Below are 23752 nucleotides of genomic sequence, written 5' to 3' on the forward strand. Positions count from 1 at the left end.
GTGTTCTCCGCTGCTGACAGCTTCAGCAGTTGGAGATATAGTGCTTTAGGAATCAAGGGTGCTTAAAATCCATCATTCTAAAGTGCCACTGACTGGCATGGCAGGACAAAATGCGGAGCTGTACAGGTGCCAAGCAAAGCGGCAGATTTCCTTATTCGTATGCTAGCTGCGCACCTTAAATTAGCTGGGAATATTTTTTTTAAAGATGGGTTTTAAATGCCAAGCACATGGGAGACAGATTTGACATTAATATTAATGAGGCTTAGACAGATATTTAGTGAAATGTTTGTGTAATTCAATTTTGCTCGTAATCAAGTCCAGAGACTGTCGATGGAGTCCAGAAGTCTGAGAGAAGGGCCGGTCTGCGTGACCCACTTGTGAGTTGCATCACCTTGCTTGCATGGATGAATGGTTTAATCTTGACTCTTTGCCGAATACAAGGCAGGGCAACAGCAGCTGGACTTTGAAGCATCACAGCTCTTTCAGTGCTGTCTAAAAATGAATCAAAGCAACTCTCCTAATATCACCTGACCTTTAGGTTACTATACTGTACCAGCAACATGCAAGTGCTATATTCTGCTAAACTGGCAGCAGTCACCAGCCATTGCATCAAGTTGCAGCAGAGGGAGATGGAGGGAGGCAGAAAATGGCTCCTCCCATCAGCTCTGCTGGAAGACCTTCCTCATCCTCTTCCTGTTCTTCATCCTCCTTGAACCTTTTCTATTCCTTGCCCCCCCCCCTTTTTTTTTTAAACGACCAATTTCTTTGCACCGGCTGAGTTTTATGATCCTATGTGAGGCAAGGGCATAGGGAATAGGATCTCCTATGGCTGGAAAAGTTCAGACTGCTAATGGTGGATTCTTCCTCATTGGAGATGTTTAGACAGAGTTTAGGTCAGGGATTTCCAAACTTTGGTCCTCTAGTCTAGATGTTTTTTGACTTCAGCTCCCAGAATTCCTGATTGTTGACCAAAGTGCATAGGGCTTTTGGGGGTTGAAGTCCAAAACACCTGCACAACCAAAGTTTGGGAAACAGTGGACACTACTCAGGGATGCTTTAGCTATGAATTTCTGCAGTGGCACAGGATTGGATTAGATAACCTTTCAGATTCCTTCCATCTATGACTCTATGGTCCTGTGGGTGCATTTTCCGCCCTACTAAATCTCTGTCTGAACATTGTGTTCAGCTGTGTTCCTTCACAGCACACTTTTAGAAGAGAGCATTGTGTCTATTGGGTCTGAAGATATATTTGCACTGTGCAGCATTGGCTACCAGTGGGAATTCTTCACTCTCTTGACTTGGCTTGAAGAAAATTATTTTGAAGGCAGAGCACAAGTCCAGTGCTGCCCAACCACTCACTCTGATTTTCAATGTTTACCTTCCACATATTTACTGTGGAAGGCTGAAACTTAATCCTGATAAGGTAGAGAGTACTGAGAGTTAAGAAATCAACTAACCTGGAAAGAAGTTCAGATCCAACTCTGGGAGGGGTCATACTCCCCTTGAAGGACTTGGTACATGGCATGTGATTGCTTCTGGAGCTGTCATATTTTATGGTGCCATAGCTGGCATCAGTTGCTGGAAGGTGTGACAATGGGAATCTGAGCTAGCTACAAGGATATATGTCTTTGTTATGTCCAGTTTAGATTACTGCTCAGGTTAGATTACTGTAACCTGCTCTCCCGACTTTTGATGATGATTTGGAAACTCACCCAGCACAAAATGCAATGTGTAGAATCCTGTTGAAAATTGAACCTTTAAATAATATTTGATTTAGTTGACTACTTACTCATTTCTGGTGATAGTTCAAGGCAGCATTTTATGCTTTGTGACCCTCAAAAACTGCTTGTATCTGTATGATTCTACACAAGCGTTATGGTCAATTTACTCTCTGGTCCACCAGTGAGACACAGAGATACGGCACTCTCAGTCTTGAGTTTGTTGAGTTTCCTCTCCTTCCACCTGCATTTTCTTTCCATATCATTTTCATTTCTGATTGTCTGAGAGCCTGTATTTTCTCTCAACACCGACATTTGCATGATTTTTTGAAGATTGACTTATTCCTAATTTGTGCCTTTGCACATTTGATCAAATTTATGCAGCTTTCCACCATCGACTAAAACATATTGCTGCATTTTTTTCAGTTGCACATTTTCTTCACTTTTAAAAAATGCATGCATTGCTTTGTGCTTCCTTTATGTCTAGAAAAATGCCCTATTAGACTTTCAAATGTTCAGTTGTGTCTCTTCTTGCTACCAGTCTCAGGAAGTCAAAAACACCACAGGGATCTTCTTTTCTGGAGCATAGTATGGCACCGAATGTGCCCTAGAGGTTGCAGTGTTTCTAAGCATCTCGACTTAGGTTGTGATAATTCACTGGATAGGATGGGGAAAAGAGGTAGCATCCTCTTAAAATCCCAGCATGGCAAATCTCCTCTTGTCCAAATGGTCCGTAATGATGAAACGTATATCTCCTGTTTATATGACTGGTAAAATGAGGATTCCTGTGCAGCTTTGGGTTGAGTGTTGCCTCGGTGGGCAATTGGAGTTTGAGAAATATCCCACTATGGCTTCTTCAACTCATTGGAGGAGGAGAAGTGATGCAGTGACTGCACCCATTGAGTGCTCCTGGCCAAAGCAATTGTCAGGCTCAGGCATTTCGACTGTCTCCTTGCTTCAGCAAAGCGTTTGCTTCCACCTACAGGAAGAAGAAGGCAAAGCCGGGCCATTTCTTGTTAGTCTACAGTCTGGTTTTGAGAAAGGACCAGTGAAAAGTACCTTTCCAAAGTCCTCCCTCATTGGCAATGTTTGGCAGGTGGATGTATTGATGCTCCAGAGACCTGTTGCTGTCCAGATACCTTTATCCTTTATCATCCACTTGTGCCTTATAGCAATGCAAGCAAGATAGCAATGTGAAGTATAAGGCTTTCATGGCCGGCATTCATAGACTTTTGCGAGTTTTTTTGGGGCTATGTGGACATGTTCTAGAAGAGTTTATTCCTGATGTTTTGCCAGCATTTGTGGCTGGCATCTTCAGAACATTTTCATTTTCTGAAGATGCCAGACACAGATGCTGGTGAAACGTCAGGAATAAATTCTTCTAAAACATGGCCATATAGTCCAAAAATCCACAATAATCCAAGATAGCAATATTTACAGCACCAAAATTTAATGGAGTGAAGGTTTTGTTTGCTCTGCTCTGAGTGAAGTCCCACTTCACTTTAAAAATGCACAGATCAGAAGAAATGTTTTGTTTTTGTGTGCCTTCAAGTGGTTTCCAACTCATGGCAACCCTAAGGCAAACTTCAGGAACATAAGAACGCCCAGGAGATATAATCCTCAAGGTAAGTTTAAGGGGCGACATATACCAGATGGTATATTTCTGGGCCTTCATAGCAAGTCGTAGTTTTCTTGGCATGATTGGTTCAGAGGAGGTTTGCCATTGCCTTCTTCTGAGGCTGAGAAAGTGTGACTTGCCCATGGTCACCCAGTGGGTTTGCCTGGCCAAGCTGATAACCAGAGTCATAGTCCAACTGTAAACCACTACACTACACTAACTACAGTGACATTTTGGGGGGGGGTTAGGTAGGGTGGGATGGACTGAAACTGGTATTTGTGCAGGTAGTCTTGGAATTCCACAACTATAAATACTTATCAAACTTAAATAAACCGATCTCCATACAATCCTATGCCACGTTACATAGAGAACTACAGTTGACTAGTAGCGCATATTCCTAATAATGCCCAGGAGATATAATCCTCAAGATAAGTTTAAGGGTTGACGTATACCAGATGGTATATTTCTGGGCCTTCATAGCAAGTCATAGTTTACCTGGAGAATGTGACAAAACTATAGATAGGCATTAGCTGGTGTGTCAGAGTTCATAATTTACACAAATACATAATTCATACTAATTACTAGTTATTACATGCGAGGCAGCCCTTGGGGTTGACAGGCTCCATGAGTTGCAAATCTGTTCTTGCTACACAAGGAGTAGGCAGTTTGTTTGTTTCCAAGCTGACAATGAACTCCAAATTGAATTGACTTTTTAAAAATTTCTTTTGGTTACATACAAATCACGCAGCAGAAATTCTGGCAGTCATTCTAAAACCTGCCATATTTTTCTCCAATGTCTCCTATGTCAGGCTGCCCTTGAAAGGTGTTCAGGAACTTTAGTTAGTTAAAATTGCAGCTGTATGATGGTTAATTGGTGCTTTCTGTACCGATCATGTTTTCCCGCTATCTGCCAGGTTTCTGATTCGTTTCCAAGAACAATTCAGGGTGCTTTTGTTGATTTATAAAGCTCTCAACATTTTTGGATTAAAATGATTACAACAAAAAGCAAAACACAAACTAATTGATGCCTTCTTTGGACTGTGAAGGTCTTTTCTAAATTATCTGGAGTTTGGGTTAAGCCTTGTGGTGGCTGTGTTGATGAGAAGCTGGAAAAGGACCTCTCTGAACTGGGTTAGCAAATGTATGGTTCACTCTAATGCAATGCAAAATGATCCATATTCTGTATATATACTCTTACGTAATGATGTAGCCTGGTGACTAAGCAGCCAAACGGCACGGCCTCCGCAAGGCATAAAAAGAACCCACTCCTGGCGGGTTCTTTTTGTGCTGTGCTCAGGGCTCTATTGCCACCGATGACATATGCGCGGCACGGCACCATTTGGATGTTGCACTGCATGTACGTCATCATGGCGGCCCCCCATGTGGATGAGGGCGAGCCATGATGGCATCCAGACAGCGCAGTAGGGCTCAGGAATGTGCGGATGCTCCACTCTCCCAAGCCCTAAAATCGGCCCCAGGCCGGAGCTTTGTGCCAGTCTATACCAGGCCAAGGTTGGTAGTGACTGACTCAGAAGGGGAATTTGGGGGTAGGGCTTGATAACTCAGTGACAATATTGTCCCCCACTCTACTGTTAAAAAGTCAGATGCCATGCTAGGGGTGGTTAGGAGAGGAATCAGAAATGAAGGTGCCAATGTTGTGATGCTTTTATGTAGATCTCTAGGGAGGCCACAGTTAGGATGCTGTGCATTCCCTCAATTCATTTTATGTCTGTTCAGAGATGCAGAAGCTGGGAAAAGGGGAGAACCAGAAGCTGAGGAGGAAACTTGGAGGGACTCCAGGAAGCTGGCAGAACCATATCCTTGGCTAGTGGCATTCTCCTTCCAGACCTGCCCTGGCCAAAGGTTTCAGAAGCAAAGCAGCCGATGAACCATGTGGGGTCTGAAGAAGGCTTGCCATCACCTTTGTTCCCCAAGTTCATCTGCCTCCAGTCCTGAAAAACACTAAAATTAAGACCCATCAAATGCAAATGAAAAGCACCTAGGGTCAGGGGTTTCCCAGCAAACAATGGCTCTCTAATTCAACAGACACAAATCCTCTTTGCACATCCTCCCACCCTGAAGCCATGCAATTTGGCAACACAACAGTACAAAGATTAACATGGAAATCGTTTCCTCTCAATCAAGGGTCACACATTATACAATATATACCTATAAGTTGACCTCACGTATAAGTTGAGGGCAAGTTTTGGGACCAAAATTATGGATTTTGATATGATCCACGGATAAGTTGAGGATAAAACTTAGGGGCCACTAACAAAGGATGTAAAGGATGAAGCAAAGTAAAACAATGCCAAAGAACCTAGGAAATCCCAGCAGGCATAACTGTTTATGCTCAAAACAAAGGCTGGATGGATGAGAGAATGACTCCAGGACAGATGAAACTCTTGCCTTTCACCAGGGGATGGTTCCTTTTTTAATGAGAGTCAAAGTACAGTACCTACCTTGACCCATGGGTACATCGACACAGGGTTTTAGGGTAAATTTTGTGACCTAGATTTCTAGACTTACACATGAGTATACACATACAGTATACCCCACTCTCTAACATGCCAGCATCCTCTGAATTTGCCAGCCACAGATGCTGGCGAAACGTCAGGAACAAACTCTTCCAGAACATGGCCACATGGCACGACAAACCCACAGTAAAACATGCCTGTGTGTTTTTTCCTGTTTGAAGTCAGGGCTGGATCTTAAAGATGCTTTAAAATATGACTTGCATGTTTTAAGAGAAGAGGAGCCAGTGGGAAAAAGAAATGACAAGCTTATGGCAGGCTGTCTTAGGATGTTTACTTTCTCTGACTGTGGGGAGACCTGAGTCTTCACAATAGGCATCCCCCTAGAAGCGTATTTACATTCCCTCTGGAGAATGCAAACAACACACTGGCACAGAAATTACACTGGATTAATCATGCCACCTTCTCCAATTGCCTTTTCCTAAGGGAGAGAATGGGGCGCTTTGCCCATTGGGTCTCCTGCGGATGTTGTTATGGGTGCTGCTTTTGTGCTCTCTTTGAAGAAATGATCTTCAAATGCATTAAAAATGCATTTCCCCAATACGTTGGATCATCGATGGATCTGCCTCAATTTTTCTCATTAATAGAGCATTTGAAATCATCAAAATGAAATACACTCACTTTACTGGCTCTAATCTTGATCTACGAGGGGTTTTTAATCTAGCAGTAGTTTCTTTGCATAAAAAAGGGTCTCATTTGTCTTGGCCCTGATGGGGCGATGATGGAGTGGCTTTTTGGGGGGGGAGGAAGGGTCAGTATTAAATTTAGAACACTGGATTTTTTTTAAAAAAAAAGAGAGGGACTGAAACAAAAGTGCTTTAACTTACATTTTTGGGAATCCCCTGCAGCTCTTGAAACTTTACTTTTTTTACTGTGCTAAGGAGAAAAAAAAGCGCTCATTATTGAAATTATTATGGAAATTGTCACCCCATAACATTATAGTTGGCTGTGGGCAGCTTGCAAGCTTTCAAGTGCTAGGAGAGTAAGTTAATTTATTGTATTAATTTTGCTTTCCTCCCCCCCCCCTTCCCTTAAACATACTGCCTTATATTGCAGTGCCCACAGCGCAGGGGGCAAGGAACCGCAAGATTCCATGTAGGTTGCCACCATGGTGGTCATCTCCATGGTGGTCATCTCCATGGTGGTCATCCCTATGGATAGCAAGTATGGTAATCCCAGACAGGAAGACAGACACCTTCTTGGAACTCAGAAGCATTACTGCCAGCCAAGGTGGACTCTTTTTGATGGATGTCATCATCCACCAAGAATCAGAACCCAACAACAGGTTTGAGTCTCCCATACAGTCTTTGAGAGATGGCTTTCTCTTGGCCCCACCAAACTCACCATCTCCTCTGGCGAGGACACAGGAGACAAGGTCTTCTCAGTGGCTTCCCCTGGACTATGAAACTCCCTTCCGTAGGAGACCCATTTAGCACCTTCCCAGACAAAGATCACCTTATTTAAACAGACTTTCAGCTTTGAACTGGTTTGGTTCCAGGACCCCTTGTGGATACCAAAATCCATGGATGCTCAAGTCCCATTAAATGCAATGGCATAGTGAAATGGCGCCCCTTATAGTAAATGGCAAAACCAAGGCTTGCTTTGTGGAGCTGATATGAATATTTTCAAGTCATGAATGCTTGAATTCATGGATAAAGAATCAGTGGATACAGGGGACTGACATTATTATTATTTATTATTATTATTATTTGGGAGGGAGGACCCAGTGTTGAAACCAATCACTCCAATTGTACCTGCGCTGGCTCAGTGCCATCTTCATAGGCAGCATCTTCCTCTTCCAGATAGATTGGATCAGGCGGAGGGGGAGAGAAGAGGGGGGAGAGAGAAAAAAGGAATTGCAACTATGAAATAATTTTGCAATTACCTCCGTAATTAAGGGCAGTTTGTTAATGAAAGTGCTCGGTGCATCGTGACTGCAGGGCACTCCATCTTGCCGCTCGGCGCAGTCGGCACGCCTGGGTTTTGCGCGGCGGATGTGGCTGGGGAGTTAGTAGTCCAGCTGTCATGGTAACAGGATGGATGTAAATACAGCAAGGGCGGTTGATGATGGAGAGCCATCATTAGCCGCCTGCCCTGTGGGAAATGGTCAGATAAGCAAAAATAAACTTAACATATGACAGCGGGAGATGTTGCTTATGTTTCTTTAATGCAAACATTTAACAAGTCCCTACAAACCCAGGCCTCTTGATACGATAGCTTTTATATATATTTTGTTTAAAAAAAGGAAGCAAACAAAAAACAACAACCCCAAATCCTCATTTTAAAGCAGAGCGCTCACTGGGTTTGATTTGATCTAGAAATTTGCTGTTGCACTCGGTTGCTTAAACCATACTGAGCAATTCTGTTGGGGCATTTGCATGCTTAGAAATCGTGGGAAACCCATGAGGGATGCACTAGGTACTTTTGAATAAGATGGGCATTAAAATAAAAACATTTAGCCATGCATCTGGACTGGAGGGAGAGACGGAGTAAGAGAGAGAAATGCTTCCAAAAGAGGATAGCATTAGACAGGTTGCAGTAGACAAAGGACATCGACAACAGAAGGGCCAGGATTACTTGCTTCTGCTCTTCTTTTTAAATTACTTTTAGCATTATGAATGTTAAGGTCTAGAGGGGGGTAAGTTAGAGGAAGGGACTGCATCCAAGTGAATGGAAATCAGTATTAAAATCCTAAAAGCTACTGAGAAAAACATAGACTGGGTCCTTGGTATCTGCTGTGGTTTGGGTCCAAGATCCCAAAATCCATGGATGCTCAAGTCCCATTAAGTGCAACGGATACTATAATGGTGTCCCTTATAAGTATGGCAAAATCAAGATTTGTTTTTTGGATCTATAAATGGATGGTTAAATCCGTGGATATAGAATCCGTAGATACGGAGGGCCGACTGTAGTTACAAAGACATCTGGATGAAGATTAGGGTCAACCTTCCACTTGTAGACGCAACAAGAGAAGGGTTAAGCTCTGTGCAAAAGTTTTGAATTGGCTTCTCAGAGATGTAAAGGCCTGGGAAATACCAGGAAAATTGGACTAGACCATTCCCCCTTCCGCTTTTCTCCAAAATATTGTCCAGCAGACATAAAGCACTCATTCCCATCATGCAAGTTGAAAACAGGACCAGGAATTGCAATAATCTGATATTCTGCATACACTAATTTTACACAGATGCCTTCTTGCAAAAAGTCAATATGGGGAGGGGGGGGATGGATTATAGAATCCTTTATTTTAGCAGGATGAATACAGTATAATGTTTTAATCCATGTTTTCTTATATTCCCCCCCCCCCAATTATTATTATTATTTAAAAAGAAAACCTATGTAACAGGCATCTATATAAAATTAGTATCAGATCATTGCAATTCCTGGTCCTCTTTTCAACTCGCATGATGGGAATGAGTGCTTTATTGTTTTCGTAGCGCTTGAACCCATTGAAAGGATTCTCATTTCTGGCAACGTTTTCCATATGATGCATTTTGTTATACTTTGGTCTTCCTTTTAAGAAACAATATACTTAATTTGTTTTCCTTTTTCTTTTCTTTTGCAGGTAAGCAATGTGGACCCTTTGCACATTTTCGATTCCACTCTCACCCCTTTTGCCTCTCGGAAGATAGTATTCAGTGCGAATTCTGCCATCCAAAGGACGTAGAGATGGATCACATTTGGCACGCTGTCTTTGAGCTTTGTTAACCTGGGCTCATGTTTAAAACTGACTTAAATGGTTGGGGACTCCAGGCATCGCTCTGTTTCCTCATGCAGTAAGAACTTTTCGCAAAGGTTATGAAATCTTGTTTTGTTTCATTTCTTATTCCTGGTAAATAACTTTTAACTAAGGTTTAAATATTAGGATCCTTCCCATGTGCATTAATTTTTCTAACCATATAGGTCCATACTTTTATCTTGCATTGCTTTTGATCCCAATGCCCTTTCCTGAATCTTTTCAGGAAAGAAAGAGTGGTAACAAAGATGCCAATATGTAATTTGCATTTTCTGCATTATAGAGTTATTTTATTTTATTTTATCAAGTTCGTAGATTCCAATATTGCATTAAGTGTCAACTCATATCTTTGTTTTGACTTGTACTGGGTAAACATCAGTATTTCCAGTAATCTTTGTAACCATGGTTTGGATGGCATATGAACTTTCCTCTGCATGTGAAGTTGAAGGCTTTCATGGCCGGCACCCACAGTTTTTTATGGGTTTAGGGCTATGTGGCCATGTTCTAGAAGAGTTTCTTCCTGACGTTTTGCCAGCATCTGTGGGTGGCATCTTCAGAGAATGCTAACCTGGAAGAGAGTGGGTGTATTATATACACACACACACACACACACACACTGGCACGATATTCAAATAGTCAAAAATCGATCGCCTTTGGCCAAAGGCCTTTGCATCAATCAAATATTTGCACGACACCTACACATAAGTTGCATGCATTTTTACAGTTCTACATATGTCGATGAATGCATTCTTGAATGTGCAAGGAAGGGAAGCCTGATCTGCATTAAAAACCAGTTTCCCCACAGTCGTTGCTCTTCATGGTTAGGTAATATCGGCTACTTAAATGAAGGTTAAGCACATTTTCTCCCAGCTTCTATCTTTAATACTCTAGGCTCCCAACCATCCAGACCCCTTTTTTTGGTTTTGGACTTTGGCATTTTCTTGGGAGCTTCTTAAACAAGCTCAGTTTGTTGGAAATTCAGAGTCTGTTGATGGAAGACCCCAGTCCTCTGTGATGTTGGGGTCCTTTCTGGAAAATGGGGAGACGAGGGACCTTTTTGTGTAGGAAAGGCAAAGTCTCTTCACCTAGACAGAGATGCCATGGACCCTTTGGACAGGAGACGGATGACTTCTTGGAGGAGTTTGTAGCTATGGCACCAACGAAGACGGATTGGGCCTTGTCGCCTTGCCAGGCTTTCTCTCGAACTCGTGCTAATTAATGCCATTATTTCTTTTCCTCATTCCTTGTTGTTGTTTTTTAACAACAATCTTCTCTACCTTGTCATAACAGGCTGGATGAGAGAGCTGTTGATGCTCTCTCCTCCTTTTACACTGGGGACCATTAGTTACTAGGGAAGAGAAAGTAGATTGATTTCGGTGTCACAAAGAATAACGCAAATGCGCGCGTTCTCTGAAATGATTTGAGGCCTCTGTTCTGTCTTTCTACTCTCCCGCAAGGTATGGGTTCAGCTTTGCTGTTGTGAAGTTGCTTAGAAAATCCCATGATCAGTTAGGATCCAGAGTGTTGTGTAGTGATTCGAGCGTTGCAAGAGGACTCTGGAGACCAGGGTTCGAATCCTGGGTTAGCCATTGAAACTCGAGGGTGACTTTGGGCAAGTCACACTCTCTCAGCCTCAGAGGATGGCAATGGCAAACCCCCTCTGAAGCCCCCATGATAGGGTCTCCTTAGGGTCGCCATAAGTTGGAAACGATTTGAAGGTGCATAATGATAAGAGCAACAAAGGGTTGCCATGAGTTGGAAACAACTTGAAGACACACAACACAAATGTACAGGGCAAGAAGAGGCCATGATCTACATGCTGGTTACTTGGATAGCTAATTTTTAAAAAGTATTTTATTGTGTGCATTTTGCTTTGTTAACTGGCTACGGTTTTTCTCCCTGAACAACCTCCTTGGATATTCAGGTCATGTGTGGATGCTATCTTTCAAAACAGGGTAGGCTTTTTCCAGGGTGTTTGCCTCCGAAATCCACGCTCTTCCTTCCTCCTCCCATCCTTCTGGTGCCTGTTGTTCTACCAACCCTGAGACTTAATCCTGCTCCAAATGAACTTTGCAAGAACAGTATCAGAGGCGAGCAGAATGCAGATGTTGGTTTTAACAGCGGCCCTCTAATTCCACATCACTGCCTCCCTGCAAAGCGGCATTCTTGCATAAGCTTCCTATTATGGAACAGCAATGTCTTGTTCTTCTTTTTTTTGGGGGGGGGGGGGGGGAGGCTGAAAAATCCTTTCCTATAAAGGCTTGACTGGGATTGATGGAATCAGCAAAGAGGAGAGAAGCAGAAAGATTTCCTTTTTGTAGATTCTGCAGACGTTAGTAAGAAGGCAGTTTTATTTGGGGTGGAAAGGGGGAAGCTTCACTTCGGGATCCCAAAGTGAGTGAGGTATTTATGTTACATTAGTCGGGATCTCTTGCTGATGCTTTTACCTGTTCCTCTTTGCTCTCAAGGGTTTCACTAGAGGCATCCCAACGGTCCAACTTTCCCTGCTGCCATCTTTTGATGTCACATTTATTGCACCATTACGGCTTCCTTCAAGCAAGCAGAATAGCACTCTTGAAACCTTTGGCTTCAGTTTAGAGCAAGCAAAGCGAAGTACTGACTGTCCAAAGCCAACCTGTTCCAGTAAGGATTAGGAAAAGTCCTATGTCTGGATGGATGGACAAACAGAGAGAGAGAGAGAGAGATCGGTAGCTTCGTATTGGAATTTTTAGGCTGCTTTTTCTGCCTTAAAAGAGCCTTCAAATGTGCATACCAAAAAATAATGACATTTACAATGAAACCCGTAGAATTAACTCAATCAGCTGGGAAAGCAGTCATTAAACACCAACCGCATTATGCATTAAAAGCAGCGTTATGCATTTTTTAAAACATTCATTAAAAACAAACATTAGCATAAAAACAGGAATAAATAGCCAACCGAAGCAGTCAGTTGGAGGAAGGGAGCGATTAATATAATGAATACCAAAGACATTTCGAAAAAGAATGACAAAATGACAGTGAGGAAGGGGCAGATGAGCTTCCTGGGAGCTCCAGTGGTGATGGGAGGGATGGCGCGCTATGAATCCCGCATGCACACTATGCATTTATAGCACTGTTGTTTGCACTTCAGCTGCCATGGCTGCCTTCTGTGGAATCCTGGGCTTTGTAGTTTGGGGAGGCAATAAAACTCTTTGGTAGAGGATTCCAAGTAGCCCCTCTAAACTTTAAATCCCAGGATTGCGTAGGATGTCCCTATGATGGTGGAAATTGATTTATAGGACTCTCAAAGGCATAGTACGAAAGGCCTCCAAGCAAACTGGAGCATCTTCAGCATCTTCTTTTTTCTTGCGACTGGGCTGTTTTCTGCTCAAAATCTACTACGATTGCAGAATTCCTTTTTAGAAAATGTACCTGAAGAATTGTGAGTATCATGCGGCAGTCTGCCAAAGTCTTAATCAGAGCCGCACAAGAAATGCTCTGATTTATTTTATTTAACATGCTTAGCTAGATTGACCAGGATAGGGATTTGAAAGCCAAAACCTGAAACCTAAGATGACCCCTTATGATGCATTAATACTTTAAGCACCAACCAGAAGAGAGCCAGTGTGATATAGGAGTGGTTTGAGTGGTGGACTATGACCCTGGAGACCAGGGTCCAAATCCCCATTCAGCCACAGAAACCCATTGGATGGTCTTGGGAAAGCCATAGCCTCAGAGGAAGACAAAGGCAAACTCCTTCTGGACAAATCTTCCCAGGAAAAAGCCCCATGATAGGTCCGCCTTAAGGTCACCATAACTTGGAAATGACTTGAAGGCACACAACAACAATAAAGTAAAAGTCAGTAGGAAAAGTAGTACCCACATTACAGATGGCTTGTCTCAACGAAGGAAGTTATGTCCCTGCTAGTACTACCCCTTGCAACTGGACATATAACCAAAGACATCTTCTCAGAGAAAGTTTGAACCTAAATGGACTGACTTTTGGTCAGCAGTTTTATTGCTTCAGCACATGGACGCTAACTTACCACTGGAAAGATCTGAAAGACCTGCCCCACCTCACCCGGCCCATTGAAAATTTAGGACAAGGATCATGATTTTCATCTTCCTAGATCTTATGCCGTTCTGTCCCACGCCCACAACTGTATAAATATCCTTTGCATCCTTAATATCATTCAGCAGTGCATCCGAAGAAGCGGGTACAGCTGACCCTCTGTATTGATGGATTTGTTTTATCCATGGATTCAAGCATCCATGGGTTGAAAATATTCCAACAAATTTAAATTCCCTAAAAGCAAAGCCTGATTTTGCCATTTTATATAAGAAACACCATTTTTCTATGCTGTTGCAGTTAATGAGACTTGAGCATCCATGGATTTTGGCATCTGGATTTTGGGGTCCTGGAACCAAGCCCCAGTGGATACCAAGGGCCCATTGTATATCCATGAAAGCTTGTGCTAAAATAAAGACCAGTGAGTCTCCACATTCCTTTTTTCTTCTTCTTCATCTCCCTTCCTCCAACATATGCAAATGGGATTTAAAGGAGAGTTTCCTTTCAGATCCCATTGATGCCATCACAAGATGGTGGGCATTGGGGAAAGATGGGGTTGGGGTGCCTCTCTCTTGCTCTCTCTCTAGGCTTCGCAGTCAGGATCCTTTTGCCTCTGTCTATGTTTTGTGCTCCAGAGCCGCTCAAGTTGCAAGTTGCCCATTTCTTTGCCTTTGGGGAGCCTCACAAGTGAGAATCGGATGGCACAGAGCTGAAAAGCGTTGGCACAATGCCCGCCTGACCTTGGGTCTTTGCGCTCTTTAGCTAGCAGCAGGCTTTCTTGTCTGCTATGTTGGCCTTTTATGCCAAGAACAATCTACCATTATGTGTTTCTTTCCCTTTTGGTAATGAGCTCTGTGAATGTGCATCTGTGTGTATGTGTGTGTTTGCTCAGGGTGGTACATTTCCCCTCCTTTGCATCCCAGAAGAATCTGGCCCTTGAAGGATCAATGAATCATCTTTACAATCTGGAGTTCTGGGTATTGTGAAGATTTTAAAATAAAATAAAATAGATTTTTTTTTAGGGGGGGGGGAGTTAAAACTAGAAAATGACCTTTTCTCTCCTTTTGCAAATACAACAGCTTCATTCAAACTTACGATGGGAATATTTGTGGAGAGGGGTATGGAGGAACTCCATTTTCTCTGAATAGAGACCCTGTGCGCCATTATTGGGGGCAGAGCATGAACTGTGACTATAAAGTATGAATTCTGATTATGTCTCTACAACACATTTTAATAGATTTCCAAGAATCATAGAGTCATAGAGTTGGAAGAGACCCTAAGGGCCATCCAATTTAACCCCATCCTTCCATGCAAGAAGACACAACCAAAGTACTCCCAAGTGATGGCCATCCATCCTCTGTTTAAAGACCTCCAAAGAAGGAGATGCTACTACTCTCCAAGGCAGCAACTTCCACTGTTGAATAGCTCTTACCATCAGGATGTTCCTCCTAATGTTAAGGAGGAATCTCAATAGTGACAGTGTCAAAATGGCTAAACTAATATTGGCTTTGAACCCAACTTTCTAGAAAGAAAATAAGAAGATACAGTACTACTTTTCATGCACCTTCTGGGTCTAGCCGGGAAGCATTTACCAGCACTAATGTTTTGAGGAGTCAAAAGATGTAAAGCCGTGAATCTTCACTTATGAGCAGAAGATTGCAGCCCTCATTTGAGAACTTGGGATGGAAATACCAAGAAATCACATTGAGATTTGTAGTTTACGTCTTCGTTGGAAATCCACCTTCTGTCCTTCGGTGTTGGCTTCCAATATTGCTTTGATGCAGACTGCACTTCATTTACAGCCTTAAAACATAGAAATAAATGGAGGGTGCAGTTGGATCTAGAGGTTTATTGCAGGTACACAGGAGAAAAACTCAGTAGGCTATGTCTTTCTGCTTTTATTGTATCAAAATAGCTGAGACATGGTGTCTAGCAAATGTTTCTACACACACAACAAATAGTTTCGTAGCCTTGGGTAGAGTCTTGTCTCCATCTGCATGTGCCCAATTCAGTGCAAATCAATAGGAGGAGAGAATGTCGAGTGTGTTAAAATGAGTTTGATTGTCTTGCTTAAGATATACTCTTTAAGTCTTTCTAATGCAACAGCATGATGCTAACTTCCTTTGACATTCTAACTGTGCATTACTCACTACATCAATCGATCATAGCTCTGCCCTGCATGGAGTATTGATGGACAACTTAAATACTTCTCTGTCTATTTTTTCTAATTCATTTATTTTTTTTAAGTAAAGCATGGGTAATTAAGCAATGCACTCTGCAAAGTTGGAGGCTGTGTGTGCATCTTTCATAAAGGACCAATAATGAATAAAGAATGCATTAACCAAATTAAACTCTTGCATGCATGCCTCTAGCTCTGCAATGATGGGCTCCGCTTTTATGGGTTTCATTACAGGAGAGCCGAGTTCTGTTAATCAGAGGCTCTGGATGGAAATGTCCGTGGATTTAAGACGTCGCTCCGGTTGATGGCCTCGGTTGTTGATTGGATATAAATATCATGGCGGCTGATTGAGCCACTCGAGTCAGGCTTGGTCTCTGTCTTCTCCTTTCCGCATAGAAGAAATCTAATATAAATGCCATTATAGTAATGAAGGGCTTTTAGTGTATTGCTGCTTCAAAAGAAAAACTAGGGGACCAAGGTCAAGATGCCAGAAACTTGAGCCACTGCCTTGGTCCAGTTTTCTTTAATGCAGCCTGGGAGGAACCTTGAAATAATCCTCAGGTCTCAGGGAGCCCCTGCATAAAAAACATAATTAACACTACAAAAATTGGTGACCCTCTTGCAGAACCCTGGGGTTCTAGGTAATCTTGGGGTTCTAGGTAACCCTTGATGAGAAACTCAGGCTGTATCTGCACTACAGAAACTAATCCAGTTTGACGCCACTTTAACAGCCATGGCTGAATGCTACGCAATTCCGGGACTTTGTAGTTTTGTGAGACATTAAGTTTTCTCTGTTAGAGAACTCCCCGGAGCCACAATAAACTAAAAATCCCAGGATACCATAGCATTCAGTCATAGCAGATAAAGTGGATTATTGGATTATTTCTGCAGTGAGGATTAAGCATTCTTTGCAAGGTAGTAGTATGACTGCTTTTATGGATGCCATCTATTAAAGCCTTCGACTTCATATACATTGATCGGTTAAGGGGGAAAATAATATTACAATGCACAGCTTCTGAAAAGGTTTGTTTATTTATTTTAAAAACACCTTCTACCAGACTGTTTTATACAACAACAACAACAACAACAACAATAATAATAATAATAATAATAATATTTTTATATATATCCCGCCTCTCCAGATGGATCAAGGCAGCTTACAATGTGAATAAAAATACATAGCAAAGAATAAAATAAGTATAGAATAATTCCCATTATCCCTCCCTCCAGCACAGTAACTTAAAATTCCCAATAACAGTACAAATAAAATAATGTCCAATGGTAAAAACAATAAAAACGACAGCAGAACAATGGGAATCCGGGGGTATTCTATATGGGGTCCATATTAATTTTGCACAACTTCCATCCATTGAAAGTGATGGGGGGGAAATCTGTGACTCAAGATTATGGTTGTGCAAAACCCTCTCTTGTCCCTTTCCTTCTGACTAGTGACTGTCTTTGTCTGTCCTGCGCTTAACGTCCGGCTTCAGGAGGTCACTTTTGGCTAAGTTTCCTCTGTTGCAAACATGGAGGCGACCCATGCGTTTTGCAACCCATCTCTCCCGCCGAACCCTGTCAAATTAGCGCCTGCATCGCGCGTTTCAATCAAAGCATTTTGATCCTTGTTTCTGCCAGATAATCCTAAGAAGTTCTTATTTTGAGAATAGAAGACTGTGATGGATTTAATTCATAAAGGGAAGCAGCCGCGAGGAATGTAAATGTAAGAGCCTGATAAGGTAGGATTTCCTAGTTGCTATGGGAACCCGCGGGTCATGAGCCTGGGAAAATAAAGTGAGTCCTGAAGCGAGGAGGATGATTATAAAATTTAACTGTCATTCTTCATTTAGAGTTGATGGCAAACATTATTTACTTAAGTTTATCTTCTGGCAGGCAAAGATCCTTTCCTCTCTTCCGAATCGGGGACGCGGATCCCTGCGTTGGGCATGTCTGACATTAAGCGAACCCTGTATTTATTATTCTAACCAGGCAATTTGCGCATAATATCCCTGCAGATTTGGTCAGTCGTCGAAAGAAGCCAGCAGTGTATATCTTGTAAATCCAATGTGAAAAGCTTTTGTAAAACATCTCTGGGTTGGATAATGGTCTCTTTTCCCCTCATCCAACACACTCACCTACTCCAACCTACCAATTGCAAGGAGGACTAGCAAAAGTGGAGGACCACGCTCATCGGGATATTTCTGCAACAACTACAGGGATGCTTCGGTTAGCAAAGCCTCTGACAGTGAAGTTTCTTTGACAAAGACTTTTCATGTGTCTCTTTTCCTTCTTAATCCCAGTCTAGCTGGAAGTTTATTAGATGCATTGGAGGATGGTGAAACACAGGGCTGGAGAAGCACAGACTTTCATTGTCATGTTGCATTAAATGGTGTGTCTGCAATGGACAATGCAATAAGTGAAGCCTGAGCTGTGAAAGATTAGGATTGGGAGGATGGTGAAGTAGCCATTGGGATGGTAGTGAAGCAGGACTGGAGAAAGACAGACTCTCAGTGTCAGGTTGCAGTAAACCATGTGTCTGCAATGGACAATGCAATAAATGAAGCTTGAGCTGTCATGGAATAGGGTTGGTAGGATGGTGAAACAAGGCTGGAGAAAGACAGATTTTCAGTGTCAGGTTGCAGTAAACTGTGTGTCTCCAATGGACAATGCAATAAGTGAAGCTTGATCTATGAAAGAATAGGATTCCACAGTTGCCAATGTTGTGGTGTGCCTGCCTACAACAGGCAAGGTAAAGAGCATCTACCTCCAGCATCCCTTGCTGAGCATGTGTGAACAACAAATATACAGAAGAGAGGGGCACTGATAAACCTGTGTTTGAAAAGCATAGTTCTTCTTCAGGGTCTCTGTGAATTCACACAAATGGGTTCCCCTGCACAGAAAAACCTATTTGTATGAATTCACAGATGACCACTCGATCAACTACATTTCCAGGTGAGCAACCTGTCCTTCTGTAACTTCGGGCCAAAATTGAAATTTTAAAGAAGCGGAATGTGTTTGGAAGAAAAAGTCATCCCTTAATCCATTTTGGAAAATTTCCTGAGTGGTCTCTAGAAGGTTTACAGTGTTTTGGTTTATTTAGGCAAGGCTTACATGACCTGGATGTTTCATTGCTCATTTGCACATTGTTAGTTTTGAATAAAAAGTTTGCAGAAACATGATTCAACTGCCCTTCTTTTTTTGGCCTGTCCTTATTCTTTCCCAGTTATTTCTGTCACTAGTGCCAAAGATTTTATTAAAGAAGTAAAAGTCAGGACACATTGTCTTTGTTAACTGAAGCGTGTCTCCATCATCATTGTTCTCGGCGGAGCAAGGAGTATCTTTTGCATAAGAGAGATGAGGAAATGCACTAGTTTCCTTATCCATGCAGTGCAGTTTAGTGGGGCGATCTTTGCTGGATCATTGGCTTCGGCTTCCTGAGAAGGCATGCTCAGAAGAAGGCAGAAAAGCAATGTGTGTGCGCTCTCCCTTCAGTGTATTCATGTCGTATCTGGCTTAGTCTTGCATACTAACATTTGTGTTCCTGTGTGGTTGTTGCATTTTAAACCTTGTTTTTAAAAGTTGCTCCTGGAAAACTATATCTCACTGCTGCAGCTGTGTGGGTGCATATTAGTTTTAATCCAATAGTAGGTGGCTCCTACTATTTGGCCAGGTGGCCAGGAGTCCAGAACTTGGACCCCAAATCCAGCAGCTTTCCTTTCTGCCAGGTATGCACACTGTGCGATGCTGAGTTACTCGGTGCTGTTGTGCGCACCTCAAGGAAGCCTGGATGATTGCATGCTCAGATAATAATTATACAAACCTGGCGTGGCAAGATGGCCCTTTGTGGAAGCAATGCTGATTCGACCTCAGCGGGGCTCCTCGTTTAATATCTTTAATTCAAGCTCTAATAGCGCTTTAAACTAATTTACCTGGGGCAGAAGTGAAGGCTGGCCCTGTAATTTTCTGGATCCTCTTGGAAAAGGTGCTTAATTGACTGCCTCCCAATCTTATTTCAAAGGCCGGTCTCATTTCAAAGGAGGGACGGAGCAAGGCATCTTTCTGGCATGGTCAGAAGGATGGAAGATGTTGGTAGTCTGGGCCTTTCCTGGGGAGTTCATCCCTTGGGGAGGGTTGGATTGAACCATCCAGGAGAGTATTCTGCCAGGTATTCATCTGCTGTTATCGTAGTTCGCTTGGGGAAATGAGAAGCTGGATGGACAGTCAGTGATCTGAAAACGGAGAGCCAGGGTATCAGTCCGAAATCAACAGTGGGACATGGAGAAGAATAGTCTGGATTCAGGAACAGGGCTGGCTTGGGTGTCTCTTGTGGAATGGGCAATGGGCATTGTTTCCAGCAGCCATAGAGGATTTGCCACCTGCCCTAACTTAGGAGGCTGATGATTCAATGCAAACATGTGGCTTGACAACAGTACATGTGAAAGGGATCTAGGAGTCCTAGTAGACCACAAGTTGAGCATCAGTCAACAGTGTGGTGTGGCAGCTAAAATAGTCAATGCAATTCTAGGATGTATCAATAGAAGTGTAGTGTCTACATCAAGGGAAGTAATAGTACCACTCTATTCTGCTTTAGGAATAGGGTTGGCTTGGATAGCCCTTGGGGTCTCTTCCAACTCTAGGACTCTATGTTTCTGTGAACTCGGGCAATGACAACTTAACTGAAGGTGTGCCGAACCTCTCCCCAAACACTCCAGTCCTGCTCCCATCTCCAAGGGAGACCCAACTCTCGTCTCAGACCAATGCTCCTGGTTCCATGCTGTTTTTCGTACTACATCCTTTCCATGTTTTCCAGTGTCGTTCAGTCATAACAGTCAGCTAAGGTAATTGTTCACCTTTTTTAAAAAGCAACTAGGCAAAATAATTCTGCCTCCGAAATTAATGCAAGTGTCTGCCCAGTCCCACCTTTTGCAATCTTAGGAAAAGGTTAACTATCCTCCTTGTTTCGGCTGCAGATTTATTTGCAAGATCCCGAGGAAGAGGAACCTCAGCTGGCAGTAACTCACTCCAGACATCTTCCACACATTATGAACAGCAAGTTATTTTTTGCCCATTTAAGTCATCTGGCGTGTTTCTCTTTCTCTATTTATAGGTTAATTTTAACCTGGATAAAATGGAAACTGTTACATTTTCCAGCAGAAATGCACTTAAACGAGCAAATCTGAAATCCCCCATTTTCAATCAGAAGGGAATTATGATGGGTTTTATAGAACAGATTACTCCTTAACATGTCTCTCTTTTTTGTCTGATTTAGCTTGCCTAACTGCGCTCCATAAGTGTTTAAATATTAAGCCAAATGTTATTTCCTTCCATGGTTGGTAAAACATTTCCCAAAGCAAAGCGGAGGGAAGGATTTCAGCTTCTATTTTCATATGAATGAGAATCCAGATTTGAGGAAAATTGTCAGGCGCCCCTTTCTGTGCTCTGTCTCACCTCTATCAGGGAGACCGATTACGGGGTTGATAGTGATTTTCGGAGGCCAACACGCGCGGCGCTTCTGCTCAATGAGGCTGCATAAGGCAGTCCAACCTCGGTAAAAAATAGGTCAATCTCCAAAAGCTCGCAGGACTGTGACACCGAATTTGCAAAATAATACCATCCTAAAGTAAGACGGCTGGCTAAGATGCATCACAATCCACTTGAGATGTGGTCTTTTTTCCTTTCTTAAACAAAACATTATGAGAGATTACCAACTGTGACATCTCAAGATTTTACAATTCATTTATTCATAATATCTTACCTCACCAAGTCCTAACCTTATAGTCGTTTTTAGAGGTTTCCGTATCTCAGTTTGCTTTTCGGCTCCATTTTCGTCCCGACTCTGTAACACTCAGGTAATGCTTTAGATCTAATTCCAAATATTAGAGACAGTCAGGCGAAAGTTACTCATAGCTGAGGCAAGTGGAAACGTTTTTAGCCATACCTGAAAAGTATAGAAGCAGGAGGCATCTCATCATGGCATCTTACCCTAATTTTTAAAAAATGTATACAACCCCATAGCATTGCAACGATAAAATAGAACTCATTAACAAAGATAAACAAATTGGAAAATGAAGTCTAGTATCCATCAATTGCCTCAGAGTATCCCAGAAGGGATAGATCTGTATCTTCTTGAAGCCTGGCAGGTCTCTCCAGGGAAAGATTTGCTTTAGAGATGTATCAAGAAAATCCATGTTCCTTGTGGGATAACTCTTTGTCTTTGATGGCAGTGTGGGGAAAGGGTGGCTTTGCAAGTGCCAAGACCAAGTAGTCCATGTCAAGGAGTACATCAAACTGTGTGCCTCCTCCTCCTCATTGTTGTTGTTGTTGTTGCTGTTGTGTTCCTTCATTTCTGACTTACAGTGACCCTAGGTTCTTGAACAGATCAGACCAGAGCTCTCCTTGGAAGCTAAGATGGTCATGTTGAGACTATTGTACTTTGGCCACATCATGAGGAGGAAAGACTCATTGGAAAAAACACTAATGCTAGGAAAGGTAGAAGAAAGAGAGGAAAACCACAAACCAGATGGTTAGACTCAATCTGGAAGGTTATTATGGACAAGCGCTTGCAGGATTTGGACAAGACTGCAATGGAGGATAGGAAGTCTTGAAGATGTCTCATCCACAGGGTTGCCATGAGTCGGAGCCAACTCGAGGGTAGCTAACAACAACAACAACAAAGGTGAACCTATCATGGAGTTTTCCTGGCAAGATTTGTTCAGAGGAGGCTTGCCATTGCCATCCTCTGAGGCTGCAAAAGTGTGACTTGACCAAGGTCACTGAGTGAGTTTCCGTGGCCAAGCTAGGCTTCAAACCTTGGTCTCCAGGGTCATATCCAATGTCATTACCTTAAGGCATGAAGTGGCATCACCATCATCTTCATCTTGATCTACAACTCATCCCCTGTAGACTCAACCTGTAATCTTTTGATATGTCTTCCTTTTCTGGTTTGTGTTGACAATTGCCCTGGAGGCACTTGAATATGGATCAGAAAATATAACAATGTGCTGTTCTGTTTCACTGATAAAGTATCCCTTAGTCAAACTAGTGAAGGAGCCTTGTGAACTCTCTTCTGCAGTACCAAGACTTTGCTTACCCTGTTCTGTTTAGTTCAGTGTCCGAACACCAAGAGGAGGATTTTTTCGAGGGACGGGGGAAAGAGAAAAGGGAACTGCTGGGGCTAGACATGTTTCAATACCGCAAAGGGTGGCCATAGAGGATGGGGAATAACTAGTTCAATGCCTTGACTGAGATTGGTTCAAGGTGTCCATAGTTGCAGACCCCCTGGAGCAGACTGGTCTCTCTTGGAGAGTCCCTAGAGTTTCCTTCTTCTGAGGCTTCAGCTGTGTGTAAATCTTTGTATTTAGGTCAAACGACTCAGGATCCTGCCATGCTTTTGACTCCCTTTCTGCTCTGATGTCTCTGCAATGATGCTGGCAGTTCTTTATCACCCAAGCGCCCGCAGGTTCGCTTACTGTTAAGGAGCGACTGTTCCCTTTCTCTCGCCTTTAAAGTCTGGGGACTCATTTAAGGGTGCGTGTTTTGGGGTGGTTTGACTTTCCTATTATCTCTTTTTCAATGTCAGTGGCTTTAGCCTTGGCTCTCCCTTGTCTTCCTCTTAGCATTCTGATGGAGTCTGACCTGACAGGTATCAGGCTACAATCTGGGTTTCTCTCACCCTGAAAGATGAAGATTTAAAGCCCTGTGCAATAGGACTGCTCATCTAAACCCATCCCAGAATAGCTCCCATCATGCAGACTGACAGCTACACTGAAGGCCCGCCGTCTGCACCATTTGGGCCAAGAGAGAAAACCAAATGCCTGGGGCTGCAGGGCATTTTGTTGATGGATGATGCACAGAGGGTGTTTGCAAGCCCCAAATGCCGAGAGGCGACCAATTCCTGATAATACAGGTCATTCAGAGGGCTGTGG

General features: G+C 42.7%; 1 protein-coding gene across 9 annotated transcripts in view; it reads left to right on the forward strand.

Annotated features, from left to right (window-relative positions):
- CADM1 (cell adhesion molecule 1) overlaps window positions 1–23752 on the forward strand; it is a 277005-nt gene that overhangs the window by 146045 nt on the left and 107208 nt on the right. Inside the window, exon 1 of one of the 9 annotated variants that reach the window (XM_042470975.1) lies at window positions 9589–9643. The exons of the other annotated variants lie outside the window; for them this stretch is intronic. Within the exon in view, the coding sequence (XP_042326909.1) occupies window positions 9604–9643 (40 nt within the window). The 5' untranslated portion in view covers window positions 9589–9603. Of the gene's footprint in view, window positions 1–9588; window positions 9644–23752 lie in introns of those variants that run through there. 9 annotated transcript variants of the gene reach the window in all.

The sequence above is a fragment of the Sceloporus undulatus genome, chromosome 6, assembly GCF_019175285.1.
Source record: "Sceloporus undulatus isolate JIND9_A2432 ecotype Alabama chromosome 6, SceUnd_v1.1, whole genome shotgun sequence".
NCBI classification, from domain to species: domain Eukaryota; kingdom Metazoa; phylum Chordata; class Lepidosauria; order Squamata; family Phrynosomatidae; genus Sceloporus; species Sceloporus undulatus.